This window comes from Myotis yumanensis, unplaced genomic scaffold (assembly GCF_028538775.1).
Source record: "Myotis yumanensis isolate MYYU_CA2020_CCGP unplaced genomic scaffold, mMyoYum1.0.hap1 SCAF_2, whole genome shotgun sequence".
NCBI classification, from domain to species: domain Eukaryota; kingdom Metazoa; phylum Chordata; class Mammalia; order Chiroptera; family Vespertilionidae; genus Myotis; species Myotis yumanensis.
Window position 1 is genome coordinate 45,510,055 of NW_027223753.1, and position 18,475 is coordinate 45,528,529.

General features: G+C 37.7%; 1 protein-coding gene and 1 long non-coding RNA gene across 3 annotated transcripts in view; one reads left to right on the forward strand and one right to left on the reverse strand.

Annotated features, from left to right (window-relative positions):
- The window catches only part of EFCAB7 (EF-hand calcium binding domain 7), a 66,447-nt gene that overhangs the window by 22,890 nt on the left and 25,082 nt on the right, over positions 1-18,475 (forward strand). For both annotated transcript variants that reach the window (XM_070405273.1, XM_070405274.1), the window contains 5 exons: positions 2,235-2,376; positions 8,418-8,527; positions 11,038-11,195; positions 11,838-11,971; positions 17,351-17,499. In XM_070405273.1, coding sequence (XP_070261374.1) covers positions 2,235-2,376; positions 8,418-8,527; positions 11,038-11,195; positions 11,838-11,971; positions 17,351-17,499 — 693 coding nt within the window. The remainder of the gene's footprint in view (positions 1-2,234; positions 2,377-8,417; positions 8,528-11,037; positions 11,196-11,837; positions 11,972-17,350; positions 17,500-18,475) is intronic.
- Positions 1-18,475, reverse strand: part of LOC139003430 (uncharacterized) — a 92,988-nt gene that overhangs the window by 17,581 nt on the left and 56,932 nt on the right. The gene's annotated exons all lie outside the window — the stretch shown is intronic.

Genomic DNA, 18,475 nt, shown 5'->3' on the forward strand with positions numbered 1-18,475 from the left:
ACTTTTTGTCTAGAAGTTCTTCTGAAGGATATTATTTATTAGAAGAAAAAATTTAGATAAAATAGTATTTATTTTAGCATTGTCTGTGCTGATGAGAAATTCAAAATGACCTACATGTCCAATATTTTAAAAATTGTTAAGTAAGTAATGATATACCAACTCAATGGGTAATTATAGAACCAGTTAAATTGAAATTTTGAATATTGCTTAGCAAAAAATTTTTTCAAGAGACAAGGTTAGCATTATTTATTTATTTATTTATTTATAGTCCTCACTTGAAGATATGTGTTTTTTTAAAATTGATTTTTAGAGAGAGATCAATATAAAAGAGAAACATCGATTGATTGCCTCTTCTATGCCCTAGCCAGGATTGAATCTGCAACCTAGGTATGTGCCCTGACCAGGAATCAAGCCCACAACCTTTTGGTGTATGGGACAATGCTTCAACCAACTGAGCCACCCGGCCAGGGTTGTGTCTTTTAAGTGCCATATAAGTCTTTCTATAATGGATTAGTAATATTTTTATATTGTTGTTATACAGCAAATACACACCTTTTTAGTAGTTATCTTAATATTATTAAAGCCTTGAGTTTATTATTTAAATATCCTTACAGATAATTTTTCAGAATCATTCTTTGTAAAGTAACTTCAAAATCTCATTAATATTTTTTGAAGTCATTAGGAGTAGAATAGACATATGTGCTACATTATAGCTAAGCAAGTCTACTAATGATAAAGTGAAAAGCATTTTTGCACAGATCTATGGTAATGACACAATTTCTTATACCTTGAATAGAGAATCCTTTACTTTCTACATAAGGAGCCATCTTAGTTGTGTATAATTCTAGTTATGAGATCCCATATATACATATTCATTTGGATTAGGAAAAGGGATTTGGCTAAACCAAGAGATGGTAGAGCCAATTTTATAGAATGTTCTTTCTGAAAACTGATATTTATCAGTATTTTGCTATAGCTCTGAAACTAAGTGAATTTTCTTTTAGTATGTAGACTTGAAATAATTATTTTCATTTTCACATACTTTATCTTTTAAATACAAAGTCCTTTCACGTTTTCTTTCAACAGATCAGTATTAGCAGTCCTTTTTTTTGACATTTAAAAAATATATATATTTTATTGATTTTTTACAGAGAGGAAGGGAGAGGGATAGAGAGTCAGAAACATCAATGAGAGAGAAACATCGATCAGCTGCCTCCTGTACAGCCCCCAACTGGGCATGTGCCTGCAACCAAGGTACATGCCCTTGACCAGAATCGAACCAGGGACTCTTCAGTCCGCAGGTCGACGCTCTATCCACTGAGCCAAACCGGTTAGGGCAGTCCTTACTTCTTCATTCCTACTATAATCATTATTATTGCAGCATGTTTATTTATTACTAGAGGCCTGGTTCATGAAATTTATGCACTTTAGGAGGGGGGATCCCTCAGCCCAGCCTGTGCCCTCTCATAGTCCAGGAGCCCTCAGGGGATGTCTGACTGCCAGCTTCGCACTGCCGTGGAGGCGGGAGAGGCTCCTGCCACTACCACTGTGCTCGCCAACCGTGAGCCCTGCTTCTGGCTGAGCAGTGCTCCCCCTGTGGGAGTGCACTGACCACCAGGGGGCAGCTCCTGCATTGAGCATCTGCCCCCTGGTGGTCAGTGTGCATCATAGTGACCTGTCTTTCTGCTGTTTGGTTGATTTGCATAGTAGCTTTTTATTATATAGGACTTTGTTTCAATACTTCTCTCATTCTCATGAACTTTATATTTTTTTACTTCTTCTCTTCATTATGTTTTTTTCCTAACTTGTCATTATCCAAGTTCAGCTGACCCTTCAAGATACAGTTCATGGGTTGCTCTCTCAGTTTATATTGATGAACTCCTTCCCTCCACCTCTCCCCTACTGCATGCACACACACACACACAGAGACACACACACACACACACATCAGACATTGAGCACCTACAATGTGTCAGGCACTATTTTAGGAACTGCAATTATAATATTATTTTGCATATATAATTCTTTTTTTGTTCTAACCATATACTACTATCAATTATAATTGAATTGTGTCATGTCTGTTTTTTACCTCTTAACGACAGTTGCAAATTCCTGGAAGTCAATGTTCTATTTACAGTTCTTTTATATCCTCCTCAGATTTCTCCTCCTTGATATGCATGCTGGCAACATTTAGTAAACATAGTTTGAAAAAAAAATTTTTTTCTTTATTTCAGGAGTGGCAATGTGTACAATCAAAAGGTTGCTTTTTCTTAGAAGAAAATGGTGAAATCATTAGTCATCAATACAGGATGCAAATAGCTCAGAGGTCCATGGTTTATTTAACAATTAAACCATTAAATCTGAGCCAAGTTGAAGGCAAGTTTAAAATTTTTACATATTTTTACCCTCTTTGAAAATACTTATGTAAGTATGTGATAGTTTTATTAGGTGAAGAAGATAATCTGCCTAAGAAATATGTGGTTACATACATTTAAAGAGTTAGTTTATACATTGTTACCATATTTTGCAAAGCAAGTAAGTTGCTTTTTGTATATGTCTAAAGCATGTTTTATTTTAATTCATTTAAAAATCTTATGACATAGAATTAACTTTTCATTTGCTAATTAATCCTTAGCTTTGTCACTTACCAAATTTTAGAATTAATATGTTAAGAGAAATTCTATAGAAATGTAATTTAAGACAATATGAACTGCAAGTATTTTTTAATAATTCCAAAGCCATATGTCATTTGATTTAGACAATTCTTATTAATAATTATTGCATTCATACTAATATTCTTTTTTTTGTACACAAATGCTAGGTAAAAATTAGTAATTTCCAAGTGTCTAACATAGTTATTATGTCATTTAATAATTCCCTAGAAACCCTTATAATGTTGATTGTTCTAAATATCAATATTTTCTTTTATTATGTTTACATATAAACATTTTCTAACTAGAGGTTCTTCCCCATTCCCATTCTTTTTTCCTCCTAATGTAGATTCACTGTATATCTTGTAGGATACTTACAACATTTGGTAGTTGATGCTTTTAAATAGTAATTACTATAGTCATTTTTTAAATAAAGGTTTCAAGATAGGCCTGCAAATTCAATGTAGTTGTTAATTCTCCATATTCTTACAAAAAAGATTTCCTTATTTATTTATTTCTCAAATATTTATTGAGGATCCATATACTTAGTAGCATTTTAGGTGCTTAGGATACATCAGAATACAAAAAAGACAAAAATGCCTGCCCTTATGAACTTACATTCTAGTGGGGGAAATAATAAATAATAAACATACTAAATAGTAAATGACATGTATGTTAGAAGGTGATAAGTGCTATGAGAAAAACATAGGGGAAAGGGTGCATTGTGAATGCTGAGGGAATATGGGTTGCCACTGAAATGGAGTGGTTAGTGTATGCTTCATTAAGAAGCTGATATTTGAGCAAAGACTATGAAGGAAGTATATCAATTGTCAACTGCTACATAACAAACTATCCCAAAACTCAGTAGCTTAAAATAATTAAACATTTGTTTGCTCATGAGTTTGTCTCCTGGATAGTTCCTTTGGTCTGAGTTAGGCTTGGCTTTTCTCTGTAGGGCTCATGCATGCACCTGTTGTCTGCTGCCTGGCTAGCTGCTGTCTGGCGTAACTGATCTTGGCTGGGCTCTCTACTCTGTATGGGGCCTATGGGCTCTCAGTTGGGACAGTTTGACTCTGCCTCATTTAATCTTTTTCTTTTTTTTCTTTTAAGATTTTTTTTTTAGAGAGAGGCAGGGCGAGGGGGAGAAAGAAACATTGATGCAAAAGCAAAACAGATTGGCCACCTCCCAAACTCTCCTTACCCGCAACCTGGGGATATGCCCTGACTGGGAATTGAACCAGCAACCTTTTGGTACATGGAACAAAGCCCAACCAACTGAGCCACACCGGCCAGGGCCTCATATATTCTCTTATCATCTAGTTAACTAGTCTGGACTTGTTCTCATGGTGTAACAGGGATCTTTGAGAGAAAGCAGAAGCACCATAGGGCCTCCCGATGCCTGGGCTCAGAAATGGCATGTTTCTTCTTGCTGCTCACAGCAAGTCATAAGACAAGTCCAGATTTATAAAGTGAAGAAATAGACTTGACCTCTTAATGAAGGAGCTGCAAAGTCACATTGCAAAGGGCTGTAGATACAGATAGGAAAAGCCATTTTTGCTGTCTTCCACAGAAGACAAGGGGGTATGCTTTGTGGGTGTAAGGGTGTTGGGAAGGATGAGTGAAGAGTGGAGGAGGTGAGAGTGTGCATAGTTTAGAAGAAGAGCAAGGGGCTAGAGCAGGGGTGGGCAAACTTTTTGACTCGAGGGCCACAATGGGTTCTTAAACTGGACCGGAGGGCCAGAACAAAAGCATGGATGGAGTGTTTGTGTGAACTAATATAAATTCAAAGTAAACATCTACACTAATAAAAAAGAAACATGGTAATTAGCAGAGGACTGCTACCCTTCCCATTGGCTAATCAGCATATCCTTATGCAAATTAACTGTCAGCCAAGATGGCGGCTGGCAGCCATGCACTGAAGCGAGCAGGGAGGCTTGCTTGCTCCAGTGACAGCGAACTCCGATGTTCCCCGCCGGCCGCTGCCAGACTCTCAGCTGCAACTCTAAGCAACTATGTACTATGTTGCAAATAAGAAGCTAAACAAAACCCCAGAAACCGGCTTTCATTCAGCCGGGCTTCAGCCAGCCAGACCGAAACATTGTATCGATGTTTTTAGCATCGAGGCCTCAGAGCTAAAGCTGGCCCACAATAAAAAAAAAAAAGAAAATAAGGAGCGGTTGGGAGCTTCAGTCACCCGCTTCCGGAAAACAGCCCTCAGCCCCTCACCCAGACTGGCCAGGCACCCCAGTGGGGACCCCCACCCTGATCCAGGACACCCTTCAGGGCAAACCAGCCAGCCCCCACCCGTGCACGAGGCCTCTATTCTATATAGTAAAAGGGTAATATGCCTCCCAGCACCGGAATCAGCGGAGCAGCGAGGCTCCCGGTACCGGGATCAGCGTGACAGGGGACAGCGCCCAAACCCCCTGATTTCCCTGCGGCTCTGTGAGTGACAGGGGGCGGGGCCACAACCTCCCTATCTGCCCTGCTCTGTTCGTGACAGGGGAAGGCGCCCCAACCCCCTGATCAGCCCTGCTCTGTGCCTGATAGGGGGGAGCTCCCCAATCCCCTGATCGCCCTGCGGCTCTGTGTGTGACAGGGGAGAGCTCCCCAATCCCCTGATCGCCCTGTGGCTCTGTGTGTGACAGGGTGCGGTGCACCAACCCCCTGATCGGCCCTGCTCTGTGTGTGACAGGGTGCGGCGCCCCAACCCCTCCCCCTCCCCCGCCCCCACGGGCCCTGCTCTGTGTGTGACAGGGTAGAGCCATAACCTCTCCATCGGCCCTGCCCTGAGTGTGACAGGGTGCAGCGCCCCAACCCCCTGATCTGCCCTGCTTTGTGTGTGACAGGGGGCGTTGCCCCAGCTCCCCTATCGGCTCTACTCTGTGAATGACAGGGGGGAGCTCCTCAACCCCCTGATCAGCCCTGCTCTGTGCGTGACAGGGCGGAGCTCCCCAACCCCCTGATCGACCCTGCTCTGTGTGTGACAGGGTACGGAGCCCCAACCCCCCTGATGGGCCCTGCTCTGTGAGTGACAGGGGGCAGCACCCCAACCCCCTGATTGGCCCTGCTCTGTGAGTGACAGGAGGCAGCTCTCCAACCCCCTGATCGGCCCTCTGTGTGCGTGACAGGGGGTGGCGCCGCAACCTCCCCATTGACCCTGCCTTGAGTGTGACAGGGGGCGGTGCTCCAATCCCCCAATCGGCCCCACCCTGAGCGTGACTGAGGGTGGCATCGCAACCTCCCGATCTGCCCTGCTCTGTGCATGATGGGACGGTGCCCCAACTCCCCAATCGGTCCTGCTCTGAGCCCGACCAGGGGCTGCACCTACGGATTGGGCCTGCCCTCTGCCACCCGGGAGCAGGCCTAAGCCAGCAGGTCGTTATCTCCCGAGGGGTCCCAGACTGCGAGAGGGCACAGGCCGGGCTGGGGGACCCCCCTCTCCCCCCCCCCCCGAGTGCACAAATTTTTGTGCACCGGGCCTCTAGTCATTACATAAAAGGGTACGGTCTTTTTTGTTTTTAGTTTTATTCATTTCAAATGGGCAGGATCCAGCCCGCGGGCCGTAGTTTGCCCACGGCTGGGCTAGAGTGTTTAGAATTAGGTAAGGAAACTATAAGGAACAAGGACAAAATCAGATAGAGGGTTTTTACCATAATGAGGATGTGGCCTTTAATCTGAGGGAAATGAAGAACCTTTAGGAGGATTTTCCCATGGCTGCCATCAAGATTTTCTTTTTCTTTTATTTTCAACAGTTTGAATATGTGCTTGGTATTTTTGCTTTTCTTGTTGATACTGCTTGATTTGGGTTTTTTTGTTTGTTTGTTTGTTTGTCTGTTTGTTTGTTTTGTATTTATCCTGCTTAGGGCTCTATGAGTATCTTGGATTTATGGCTTGTCTTGTATAATTTTTAGAAAAATTTCCACTTTTATTTCTTCAAACTAGAGGACCGGTGCATGAAATCCGTCTATAGGTGTGTGTGTCCCTTAGCCCAGCCTGCGCCCTCTCCAATCTGGGACCCCGAGGCAGTCGGACATTCCTCTCACAATCCAGGACTGCTGGCTCCCAACCGCTTGCCTGCCTGCCTGCCTGCCTGCCTGATTGCCCCTAACCACTCCCCTGCCAGCCTGATCGATGCCTAACTTCTCCCCTGCTCCCAACTGTCCTCACCGGCTGGCCCGGTCACCCCTAACTGCCCTCCCATGCAGGCCTGGTTGCCCCTAACTGCCTTCCCCTGCAAGCCTGATTCCCCCCCCCCCCACTGCCCTCCCCTGCAGGCCTTGTCCCTCCCAAGTGCCCTCCCCTGCAGGCCTGGTCACCCCCAACTGTCCTTCCCTGCAGGCCTGGTCACCCCTAACTATCCTTCCCTGAAGGCCTGGTACTCCCCAACTGCCCTCCCCTGCAGGCCTGGCCCCCCCCCCGCCCCAACTCCTCTCCTTTGCAGGCCTGGTCCCCCCAACTGCCCTCCTCTGCCAGCCTGGTCACCCCTAACTGCCCTCCTCTGCTGGCCTAATCGCCCACAACTTCCCTCCTTGCCGGCCATCTTGTGGCAGCCATCCTGTGTCCATATGGGGGTGACCATCTTGTGTGTTGGAGTGATGGTCAATTTGCATATTACCTCTTTATTATATAGAATATTTCTCTGTCCTCTGTCTTTATCCACTTGTATGGATAAAGATGTATGCCTGACATCTCGTCCTTCTGTTTTTTTTTTTTTATCACAAATAAGCCAGTGCTTGCATGTCCTCTCTCCTTTGAAAGGTCTGTCTTTCCTTGGATTTGAGGCTATTTGGTAGCCCTGTGACCTCAGCTCTGAATGGGTTCAAGAAAATTTATGATTTTGTAGTTCATTCACTTTTCCTTATTGTTTGGGTGGGAGCAACATTTTTCCAACTCCTAACTCCATGAGAAGATTATGAGTAGAGGCAGGACATAATATGACTTGTATATTATCAAGATAGTCAGATTGTCATATTGAAAAGAGACTGAAGGGTGCCCAGGAGAAAGCAAGGAGACCAGCTAGGGTGCTATTGCAGAATTCTAGGAGGTAAGTGATTATGCTTTGAACTGGAATGTACAAAGGATCAGAAGTAAAAATTCTGGAGATATTTTGAAGATTGAACCATAGGGTTTCCTGGGTATTGGTTGTGATATATGAGAAAAGAAAAAAGTTAAAGATGACTCCAAGATTTCTGGCTTGAGCAACTGAAAGGAATGAATTACTATTAACGGAGATTGAGAAGAGTATAGATGGACAGTTTTTTAAAAGGGGTTGAGGAAGGTCAGTTTTAGATATAGAAATCCAAGTGGAAATGTTAAATAGTTGTTTATATGGGTCTAATGTTGAGAGGTAAGGTTCTAGCTGGAAATACAAATTTTGGAGTTGTTAACACATAGATGGTGTCTGACATTTCTTCCTCCAACTATGTTTTCCCGCAGGTAACCAGTACTTGCATCCCTTCTCTCCCTAAAGGGTTTTGTTTTTCTTTGGATTTCAGTCTTCTTGGTTGCCTTGCAACCTCAGCTCTTTGATAAATTCAAGAAAAATTATGATTTTTAGAAATTGTGTATGTGAACAATGTTTATAACAAGCTCACTGTATATAAGTATGTGCCTTATTGCAAATGCAATTATGTTTTCATATAAAAGTAGAATGTGTATTTCTAAAAAAGAATCCAGTGGGAAAAGAAACCACTAACTTCTTCTTTAAATGGGAAGAGTAAGTAGTGATTGCTTATTTTAAGATTTTGGGTTTTTCATTTGTAGGAAAACCATCACCTTGGTTATCAGTTGATACTGCCTTGTATATTCTTAAGGAAACTGAGAATCAAGCAAACCTACAGCTCATGTGTTTTACTGAACTACGAAATAGAGAAGTATACATATTTATTTTCTAATATTTAATTTAAAAATATAGTATGAATTCAAGTTTGGGGACAATAGTAGTTTTTCTATATATTTTTTTAACTTTTGTATATTTTCTTCCAATTAAGGCATATACAGTACTTAAACACTATATAGAATATTACATATGTTTTATTGTGAAGGATTATTTTTTGTTCGCTGAGATTTAAGAATTGAGGCTTGATTAGCAGTCTTAGCCTCATAACTTAACAGTTGTATGACATTGTACTTCACTTTCCTCTTCTCTAAATACCTGATTCCACACATGAGAACATTTTTTGTTAGACTCAGAAAAAGGGTTGATACCAGTGGACAGTTTCCCCCTAAATGCAAGTAATTCAAGACTTGGGAAAGACTTGCTTTAGATGTTTATTTTACTTACATGCTACTGCAAAAAAGAAAAATGTCAAGATTACTATCCTCAGGCTTGACTCATATTATAGGGTTCAAAAATAGATTGATCTGAAGAAATGCTTTTAAATGATTTTATATGTTGCTCATAGGGTTGCTCTGATCTTTTCTAATTATATATTTACTCAGAAGCCAAAAATGTGAGGCAGATACATAAATGTGGCTATTTATTTTATGAGGACTACAAAATACATCTGCTACACAACAACAGGAATAATACTATTCAAGGGCTTACTGCAATATCATATTTAATCTTTATATAGGTCCAACGACAGACAAACATTTCCCTGATGGAATGTTATATAAAAGTCTTTATTGTAGGCTTCCTTACAGACAAGAATAGTTATAGGCAAGAAACAAATAAAATGACAGAAGTTAATGTTTGACTAAACTCCTCTTCAGAACTGACTACAAAGTTAAGTTCAAGATAAAGCATTGTCTAAAACAATAGCTTTTCCCATTTTTGCTTTGGATAAAATTACTTTCTTATGAGATTGCATGTGTAAAAATGTTAGTACATAGCAAGCCTGTAATAAAGTTTGAATGAGTTTCTATTTACCCCTTTACTATATGGGCTTCTGGTTATCTGTAATATGTCATATTTACAAAGGACTTTTCATTTTTAGTTTTAGTTTCACAAATTTTCTTTAAAAAGAATTTTGTGCCCATGAAAGACTTTCCATTTGCCATCCACAGTGGCAATTCAGGGTTATATGTGGAGTTTCATGGGATAACATATATTAGGAAGTGGCAAGAACTGTTTTTCACTCCTGGGTATCAGTCTACATCTGGCCAGTCTAAAAGATTATGGCTTCCAAAGGATGGCTTTGGTCAATCTTTAGTCTTCAAAATGACTCTCGGTTTTATTAGCTTGCTTCTCGCATTAAAATAGGACATGGTCACTTTTTAAAAAGTATGTTTTATTGATTTTTTACAGAGAGGAAGGGAGAGGGATAGAGAGTTAGAAACATCAATGAGAGAGAAACATCGATCAGCTACCTCCTGCACACCTCCTACTGGGGATGTGCCCGCAACCAAGGTACATGCCCTTGACCGGAATCGAACCTGGGACTTTTCAGTCTGCAGGCTGATGCTCTATCCACTGAGCCAAACCGGTTAGGGCGGACATGGTCACTTTAAGATGATTATGGTTCCCCTGATAGGTGAGGGCAGAAATAGGGCTGATCCTAGAATACAGATGAGCAATTTTATTTGGGATATACGTACACAGGATGACCTAAAATATACCTGGGTTTTGAAAGGTTTTGAACATAATACCAGACAGAAATCCCTAGAGCTATTCTGTACTGAAGGGCAAATAGCTGACAGAACATTCTTAGAATTAATATGTTTGACAGAGACAACCCCTAGGTTTTATAGGAAGCCATTGGGCTTCAGAAAGTACCTAGAAGGTCCATAGAAAGATACCATTTTGCTTTATTTTATAGAACAGGAGAATAAGATATTTCCCTGTACAAATATCCTGTGATGGAAAATAATTTTATATAAGGTAGATTTACATGGGATTCTGCCATCTTGTTTTATAGTCCATATACATAATAGGAAAATTTCAGTGTGTTTGCCTGTAGAATTGGATTCTTATGAATATGGCTAATTTATATAAATAGTTAACTCTTTTAAATATATTTAATTTTTATTTTGTGTAATTGAAATCTGAGTTACAAATTATATATTTATATTTGAATCATATTAGGGAACTGTACCCTGGAAAAATTATTCTAAGATCTCTGTCTTTGCTTTCTGTTGAAGATATTTGCTTCACAATTATTTTTTAACATGATTGGAAAAGATTTAGAAATTATATAATTTTTTACCTATTATAGTTTTAAGCATTAAAAAAGATAGAACTACATAGAATTATATCTAATAGTCTTATACTGGAGTTACCATTGAAAACAGATTTTGAAGCCTGTAAAAGATTGATAAAACTAAAATAAAATTGGTGAATATTGATTTTAAAATTTATTTCTAATGCTTCCTTTTCAGAAAGAAGATGAAAAGTCATTAAGATTAATGGTGGTTTTAAAAATTATTCTTCTTTTCAAAACAGGTTTTTGGATGGACTGGTGAACTAGGACCTGGAATTTACTGGTTAATTCCTTCCACAACTGGCTGTAGGCTGAAGAAAGAAATAAAACCAATAACAGAAGAAGCCCAGCTGGTGTGTAGGGATGAAACAGGGGAATTGTTTCTTACAAATGAATTTAGGTAAGTCTTGTTTCTGAAGGTTAGAACTTAACATTTAGACTGGACACATATATATTAATAGCCTGTCTTCTGCCCTTTCCTTTGGGCAGCTGCCACTCCCACCCCATGATTCTAATTCAATAATTCAACTCTTTCACTAGGCTTCTGGAAGTGACCTTGCATTCACAGGTCTGGGATTGCCATTCATTTCTGGGTTCCATACATTTAGCAAGTCAGCTTTAGTCATACATCTCAATTTCTCCTCCAGTAGGCACTGCCTTCAAACTAGATCCTGCTAGTTGCACTGTTGACTTAGATAACTGTCAAACATGAAATCCAAGCACTTAGGTGGTTTTCCCATGCGCTAGATACACACATCATCTGGTAGAAAGGAAGAAGAAAGATTGGAGAAAGGAGAAAAGAAGGGAACTGCTATTAATTGAGGTCCTACTATGTGTTAAGATACAATGATTGCTTTAGAAGCTTCTTTATCTCATACAATACTAGACTGAGTAAAAATATACATTTGGACACATTAGCTTTATAGTTCACAAAAACTGTTCAATAACTTGATATTACTTCTTTTTGAAAGTTACCTTTATAGAAAGCTTCAGTCAAGTTGCCTTGGAGACAAGAAATAATTTGCCATTTTTATAATTTTAGGTCAACTTTATCAGATATATTTGAAATAATTGACTTAGATGGAAATGGTCTTCTTAGTCTTGAAGAATATAATTTTTTTGAATTGAGAACAAGTGGTGAGAAATGTGATGAAGATGCTTGGGCTGTCTGCAGAGGTAAGCACTTTTCTTTTTTTAAAAAAACTATGTTTTTATTGATTTTTTAGAGAGAGAGGAAGGGAGAGGGACAGATAGAAACATCGATGAGAGAAAGACATTAATCAGCTGCCTCCTGCAAACCGGGCATGTGCCCTGACCGGAATCGAATCAGTGACCTGTTAGTTCATTGGTTGATATTCAACCACTGAGCCACACCGGCTGAGTAGCACTTTTCTTTTTCTTAATGGATTATGTAAAGAAATATATAGGTCCCCTCTCATTCTTAAGAAGTAAAATGTCAGACTTCTCCATGGAATATTATTATAGCAATTGTTTGTAGATCATAAAAACGTAAACATTTATTTTACTTAAACTGATAGTTAGTTGGTATAGTACTCAAAGAAAATATGAATGATAATACTTAATTGTAATTTTGTTTTCAACCTGTGCTCTTTGGCGCTTAGAATGTAAAAAACTTTGCCCTAGCCCTAGTCGGTTTGCCTCAGTGGATGGAGTGTCGGCCTGAGGACTGAAGGGTCCTGGGTTCGGCTCGATTCCTAGTAGGACGTGTGCAGGAGGCAGCCAATCAATTATTCTCTCATCATTGATGTTTCTATCTCTCTCTCCTTCTCCCTTCCTCTCTGAAATCAATAAAAATACATTAAAAATATTTAAACAAAAAACACTTTGCCCTAGCTCTTGATATCAATGGGACTGCAGTGGTCAAGAACCTCAAACTGTGCCCAGGAGAGGGCAGCAAAGATCTAATAAACTAGAGTTTTACTAAAAATTAAGTTTCCAGGAAGTTGTTTATACCTATTAAGAATTCTTTGGGTTTTTTGTATTTGAGTTAAATTATAAAATTGCATCCATGGAAATATGGAAACCAAAAATACTAAAGAAATATATTGAGAATGAGGCAAAAGCAATTGTCACTTAGGAGGAATGTGGGACTTGGGTGGTGCTTTATATTTAAGACAAGGACTGAAAGGTCAAGGGGGAAAACCAAAAAGCCATAGCCAGAACAAGAAGTTTGAGGAGGAACAAATACCAGATTAATTCACATATATCTATCACTGGGGCAGTACTGTGTCCTACTCTTCTGGTTCTTAAAATGATCTAAGCTTGTCAGTCAGCGAGCCAAATGGAAGTCTGAAAAATATTTATCTAAACAGAAAGTAAGGTAGACATATTAATATAAAGATTTTTAAAAATATATCTCTTTAACTGAGTTTATATAGTATAATCAATAATAAGAAATGTATATTGATTTATAATATTAAATTTTGATTAACAAGATTAATAATATACTTAAGTGTATTATTTTTAGAATGATGCTATTATCTTGTAACTTTAATGATATAATCTTTTAATTCTTTATTGTTTACACTAGAGCAGTGATGGCGAACCTATGACACGCGTGTCAGAGGTGACACGTGAACTCATTTTTTTTGTTGATTTTTCTTTCTTAAATGGCATTTAAATATATAAAATAAATATCAAAAATATAAGTCTTTGTTTTACTATGGTTGCAAATATCAAAAAATTTCTATATGTGACATGGCTCCAGAGTTAAGTTACGGTTTTTCAAAATGCTGACACGCCGAGCTCAAAAGGTTCGCCATCACTGCACTAGAGCATAGTCCATAGAGTGATTCATAATTAGGATTTTCTTACTATAAAGTTGTTGATAAATATAATTTGTTTAATAATTTAATTAAATTGGTAGAGCTGATAGTTAACCTTTTTTGAGAACTTATCATGTACTAGGTAGAAGCACTTCTACATATCAACTCTCTGAGATATGTGCTATTATTCTCATTTTACAAATAAGGAATCAGAATAAAAGAGGATAAGTCACTTGAGCAAGGTTAAACAGCAAAAAATTTCACAGTTGAATTTCACACCTAGGCAGTCAGACTCCAGAACCTTAAGCACCATGCTATAAAAAATACCCAAGAATGGTTGACTTAAAAAGTGATTTGGGGGGAATGTCTCTTTACCAACATTAATAATACTACAAAGAAACGGGCTTTTTAATTTCTGAAATGTTTATATTTTTAATCACATATAATATTAATTTTATCATTTTCCTTGATAATAAGAAAACAGTATTTATCTATAAGATCATTTTAATAAACTCTTGTTAGACTTAAATGTGCCTTTATTTTATTTTTAGGGAAGTTTTAAGTTTATAGTAAAGATTAAATAGATAATCCCATGTATCCTTTCTCCCCCGCCCCCCCGCACCAGTTCTCCCTATTATAAACATGTTGTATTAATTACTATGGTACATTTGTTAAAATTGATACTGATACGTCATTATTAACTAAAATCCATAGTTTATATTAGTATTATATTATGTTGTACAATTCTTTGGATTTTGACAAATATATAATTTCATGTATCTGGCATTACAGAATCATAAAGAATCATTTCATTGCCCTAAAAATCCTCTATGCTGTACCTATTTATCTACCTATTCCTCCCTCCAAACTTTTGGCAACCACTGATTTTTTTACTGTTTCTATAGTTTTGCCTCTTCCAGAGTATTGTCTTGTTAGAAAATCATACAATACATAGCCTTTTCAGACTGTCCTCTTTCACTTTGCAATATGCATTTAGTTTCCTTTATCAAGGCTTGATAGTTCATTTCTTTTTACCGCTGAATTATATTTTGTTGTTTGAAAGTACCACAGTTTGTTTATTCACCTATTAAAGGACATCTTGATTACTTCCAGTTTTTGGCAATAATGAATATAGCTGTTATAAATAATCAATGCACAGATTTTTGTGTGTACATAATTTTCAACTCATTTCAATCGTTTCAGTTAATGAATGGTATAGCAATGAAATGGTATTGCTGTATGGCATAGTAAACCTGGGTTTAACTTTGAAAGAACTGTCAAATTGTCTTCCAAAGTGACTGTACCATTTGCATTCCCACCAGCAATGAATCCTGTTGCACCATACAACATTTGGTATTGTCAGTTTTTTGGATTTAGCCATTCTAATATGTGTGTAGTGGTATTTCATTGTTGTTTTATTTTGCAGTTCCTTAATGAAATATAACATCGAGTATCTTTTCATATGCTTCTTTGCCATCTGCTTATTTTCTTTGGTGAGGTGTCTGTTCAGATTTTTTGTCCATTTTTTTAATTAAGATATTTGTTTCCTTATTGTTGGGTTCTTAGTATATGTTGGATACAAGTCTTTATCGGATATATGTTTTACAAGTTTATTCTCCCAATCTGTGGCTTGTATTTTCATTCTCTTAATAGTGTCCTTCACAGGGCAGAAGATTTTAATTTTAGTGAAGTTCCACTTATCAATTTTTTTTTATGGATCATACATTTGGTGTTGTAGCTAAAAACTCATAGATATACACAAGTTCACTCAGATTTTCTCCTGTTATCTTGAAGTTTTATAGACTTGTGTTTTGAGACTATGACCCTTTTGGGTCTATGGTCCATTTTATTTATTTATTTATTTATTTATTTATTTTTTGTGGGGGGAGTGAAAGACAGATCGGGACCGGAGTGCGGGGAGAGGGGGGTCCCAGATTAGGGGGAGGGTCGGATCTCCTGCAGCCACCCATCCGGGTGTGGCGGGGGAGATCCGGTGGAGGGCGAATCTGGAGCTGGGCTGGGCTAGGCCGGGTAAGGGGCAGGAAAGTTAGAACAGCTTAGGAAAGTCCCGAAAATACCAGGGGGAGGCTATGGTCAATTTTAATTCATTTTTGTGAAAGATGTGAGATCCTTGTCTAGAATTATATATTTTTCCATATTGATGTCCAGTTGGTTCAGCATCACTTTTTGAGAAGACTATCCTTTCTCCATTGAACTGGCTTTGCTCCTTTGTCAAACATTGCATATATTTGTATGGTTCTATTTCTGAGATCTGAAGTCCACTGATCTTTGTGCTTAATTTTTTGCCATTATCACACTATCTTGATTATTGTAGCTTTAAAGTAAGTCTTGAAGTTCGGGATGTTAATACATTTTTAAAAATTTAATGGAGGATTGATAATTTTAAGTTTTAAAAGTAGATTAGTTATTAATAGTCTTTATAGTACAGTATCTGGATACATTTTTAAAAGTAATTTCTTTGGATTATAATCAAATATTAATATTTTTCATTTTGCTTTACTGCATAAGTAGCTCCAACCTCCATTTTAGTGGCTACCATTTCTATGATCAAATTTGATCTTCATTTATTTTTTTTCTTGTAAAAGTTATGAGTCATTTTCCAAACTCTAAATATTTTAAACTATTATTCAGTCATCCACTTTTAAACAGTCATGTCTCTGATCCTTTTCTTACTATAATGCATACAAAAGGGATATCTCAAATAAGAGTACCCATTTGCCTTGGGTATATTACAGATAGGAGTTGGAAAATGGAATCTTTCTTATTGCTAGGGCAGTTAACAGAATATAATCCATTATGAGTAGCTGTTTGTTATCTATATTGTAGATAAATTCAGGAATTACACATATTTAGATACTTCTAGGTGGATTTAGTTTTGCTTACAAATAATATTTAAATGGACATACTTATATTTGTCTGGGACATTCATGAACTCCAAAGTGTTTCCTATTATCTAACAGTTTTTTAAGGGGAGAATTCGGTTAAAATTAGAGTAATTAGGCATATAGCAGTCTCCTTAAGTCTGGCATATCCTCATCTCCCTTTTTGAAACACCAGGAGTTTGGGAGTTATTACATCAAATCCATCCAAGTTCTGCTGGTTTTAAGTGGCAAATATATATGAAGCATTTTAATTTTTTTGAAATATATAATAGTATCTGCTCTACATAAGCAGGCAGGTTAGAATTTACCCAATATTACAATTTCCTTTAATTTTAGAATATATTTGCATTATTTATAACTTCAGAGTTTGTTTAAAAACTAAAGCATGCATTGTGATGGTTATGCTGAGTTGTGGGAAATTAGACTCAATCATGTTTTGTTTTGTTTTTAAACAGTTGTTTGTTTCCTTCCTTCCTTCCTTCCTTCCTCCCTTCCTTCCTTCCTTCCTTCCTTCCTTCCTTCCTTCCTTCCTTCCTTCCTTCCTTCCTTCCTTCTTTTCAGAGGAAGGGAGAGAAAGAGAAACATCAATTTGTTGTTTCACTTATTTATGCATTCACTAGTTGATTCTTGTATGTGTCCTGATCAGAGATCAAACCCACAACCTTGGCATATTGGGACAATGCTCACCAACTGAGTTACCCGGCCAGGGCTCAAGCATGTTTTGAGTCATTCCACTTTCAAACATGGCTCAGGGATTCATAAGGTTTCCTTTAAAATAAACATTTATGAATACCAAAAGATAGACTTTTTATTAAATGTATGAAATTTATATTATATAAGGAAGAACTTCTTGGTTGTTTTGACAGAGAATTTTGATACAAAGAAGAATGAACTAACAAGACAGGGCTTTATGGATCTGAATCTAATGGAAGCTAATGATCGTGAAGGAGATCCTCGTGACCTTTGGGTAACTCTACTCTCAATGGGCTACAATAAAGCTCTGGAATTAACAGAGGTAAAGCAATCTGAAAATTTTATTGTGGTTTTAATGTACATAATATTTTACCCCATGAACATTTTCCCGATACACGACTTTTAAATTGGGCACTGAAATTCTTGAACTTTAGCATATGAATGAATCCTGGGTGCAACAGCACATTTTGCTAGTTTATGAAAATTCCTATTTTGAGCTGAAATTTAGTTACTACAAACATTCAGGAACAAAGGAGTTTGAACATATGATTGTAATAAAAAAATTATATTTCTTAATTGGTAATGGCTATTTGAGTTGCTAACGTCTCATTTCTATGGGGAAACTCTTTGTCCCAACAGAATAAAGGCTCATAATAAGGGGAATGTGTCTGTATGAAAACTGGAATTCTGATTTTTTGACAAAGGATGCTTCTTGTGGCAGTGCTTTACTTATTTAAAGCACTGTGTATGTGATAGCTATCATTATTATTTATTAACATGATAGGTACAGAAGTTGAATAAGACTTGTAATAATCCAAAGGAATAATAAAAATTAGGTCCTACTTTTTTTATTAATATATTTTTTAATTAATTTCAGAGAGAAAGAGAGAGGGAGAAAGAGATAGAAACATCAATGATGAGAGAGAATCGCTGATCAACTGCCTCCTGCACACCCCCTACTGGGGATCGAGCCCGCAATCGGGGCATGTGCCGTTGGCCAGAATCAAACCTGAGACCCTTCAGTTTGCAAGTGGATGCTCTATCCACTGAGCCAAACTAGCTAGGGCTAAGTCTTACTTCTTAAGTTCTATATTTTTGTGTTAGGTTTAAAATAAAAAATTTAAGAGTTTCAGGCCACAAATTAGATAACTAGTTTTGTTTATATTCTTAAAATTAAAAATAGTTTATGTTCTTTCTATATATAAATCATCTTAGGGCAACATTAGCACCAACAAATTTTGAATTTTGAGTGTATTGAGACTTTGGTTTAATTCTTAGTTTTGATATTATTCAAAATC